Source organism: Diabrotica virgifera, chromosome 3 (genome assembly GCF_917563875.1).
Source record: "Diabrotica virgifera virgifera chromosome 3, PGI_DIABVI_V3a".
Classification (NCBI taxonomy): Eukaryota; Metazoa; Arthropoda; class Insecta; order Coleoptera; family Chrysomelidae; genus Diabrotica; species Diabrotica virgifera.
The window spans coordinates 60,062,083-60,064,139 of record NC_065445.1 but is presented as its reverse complement, the minus strand read 5'-3'; the positions used below and the strand labels follow the sequence as shown (position 1 = coordinate 60,064,139).

Genomic DNA, 2,057 nt, shown 5'->3' with positions numbered 1-2,057 from the left:
ACAACCTGTTATTTACAACGAATATCAGCTAAGCTCACTAAGAGGTAAATGGAAACATTCTTAATACATCCTTGAGTAACGATGATACAAAAATTTCCAATAAAAAAAATTTATTTATGAAAAGTACAAAAAATAACAGAAAAGAGAATTATTAAATTTAAGAAATAAATGTGAATAAAACCTAAATAGCTAACTTTAGTACATTTTAAGACATTTAGTAATAAACATATGAAAATAAGTATCTAGCAACAACGGTAATCTGAAATATTTGGGAAAACATATCGACCACGCATAATATTTGACGGTTTTATTATAGCTACTATTTGGTCAAAATTAATCACTTGCTTATCTTCTACCAAGGGAAATATGTAGGTGTCAGTAGTTTTACTGGATTTTCTAAAAAATTTTGCTGAAATGTTAATATCCAAGTCGACTACTTCGGCAACAAAATTTTTCTTGATTTGTTTTTTAGTGCCGAGATTGTAAATAAATTTCACAATTATAAAGTCTCCAACTTTCACTTGTATTTTTTCACGCAATTTTGCAAGTGGCATGTTCATCTCTGTTTCATCCGAGCTCTCAAGACTTTCGGCTTTGGCTTTCTTATTCTCTTGTAAAAAATGCAACTTTCTTGAATCCTCCTCTGAACTCTGTTCGGTGTCTGAATTGACAAACTTAGAATCATCGGATTCATCATGAAGAGACATTGTGTCACTGGAATTATCATCGGAAGAACTACTAGATGTTTTCTTTTTTAACTTATTTTCTGTAGTGTTGGTTTTACTAGTTTTTAATTTCGCAACTGTTTTGGGTCGTTTTATTTTTTTATTCTCAGCTTCTCTGAACCTAGCAGCCACCTCTTCCGTCGTTACTACCTCTCCGTACCGCAGCTGCTTTAAACGAGGTGTTGGTTTTTTTGCAACTTGGATTTCACTTGTCAAGGATCTTTTTTCACGAATTGCTTCAGCAAAGATTTGAACAATAGCAGAGGGTGAACATGGAATAGAAGAATCAGTAACAGTAGCTGGTAGTGATGGTAACTTAGAGGGTCCAGCCTTTTCCAATTCTGCCGCTGATGAACCTGAAGAGCCAGGTCCTTCCGTTTCCGAAACAAAACCAACAGATGAATTTGAATTTTCAGCTTCTTGCATTTCTGGAGCAGGTTCGATTAGAGAGCCGACATCACTTCTCCGTTTTCTTTTCTGATAAGCTAGAAGCGCTATTGGATCAAACAAACTTTCTGGAAAACGCTTTCGATTTACTGGACAAATTCCTGTGGTGATGAAACCAGCTTTAATATTTGATTTTGTCATAGCTTCTGCCCAAACTAAGCCCAAGAGTTCAACAAAATCACGCTTTTGCAAACGTCCTGTTCCAACTCCAATATTGGCCTTACCAAACTCCACCAACTTTCGGTCCCATGCTTTTTTCACTGGGCCAAATACGCATTTGTCAAGGAGTTGAATGTTGTCTGTGAGATGGCTAGGAAATTTGATAATTTGAATATTAGCCTCCATAGCAAGTTCTATTATGCGTAGACTTACGTGGCTGCTGTGACCATCATATAGAAGTAGAGCGGTTGCATCTGGTAGTTCCAGCTCTAAACGTTTTTTGCGCACATAGGGTATAAAACAAGTTTGCAGCCAATAAAAGAAAGGTGTTTCTTCCATCCATCCATTTCGTGTTGTTGCGTACAGAGTACCAGGATAAGCGGCGGGTGATGTCCAACGAGCCTGGACCGCAGCTCCTTTGAATATGATCAGAGGTGGAAGTATTGTGCCGTCTGCTGCTGAACATGCCAACACTGTGGTGTTTTCTCGACCTGAACCCCCGCTAACGCGACTTAAGGTTTTTCCTTTGATGCCTATGCCACGGACTTTTGAAGGATCCGAACTAAATCCAGATTCATCAGTATTAAATGTAAATGATGGTAGGATATTGTAAGTTGAAATTACTTCTTCCAATTTATCAAAGAAATCATAAACTATCTCTGGGTTTCTTGCTAACATCCTTGACTTTTGGAGATGTTCAGCTTTCTTTAAGGTTAACCTAGGATG

General features: G+C 37.3%; 1 protein-coding gene across 1 annotated transcript; it reads right to left on the bottom strand.

Annotated features, from left to right (window-relative positions):
• Positions 1 to 242: 242 nt before the first annotated feature.
• LOC126882492 (uncharacterized) lies at positions 243 to 1,670 on the bottom strand. Its single transcript, XM_050647457.1, has one exon. The coding sequence runs from the start codon at positions 1,668 to 1,670 to the stop codon at positions 243 to 245; it is 1,428 nt and encodes a 475-aa protein (XP_050503414.1).
• Between the last annotated feature and the right edge of the window lie 387 nt (positions 1,671 to 2,057).

Bases quoted from the DNA above. Each gene is read 5' to 3' on its own strand.
- LOC126882492 (XM_050647457.1), bottom strand. From the start codon at position 1,670: ATGGAAGAAACACCTTTCTTTTATTGGCTGCAAACTTGTTTTATACCC.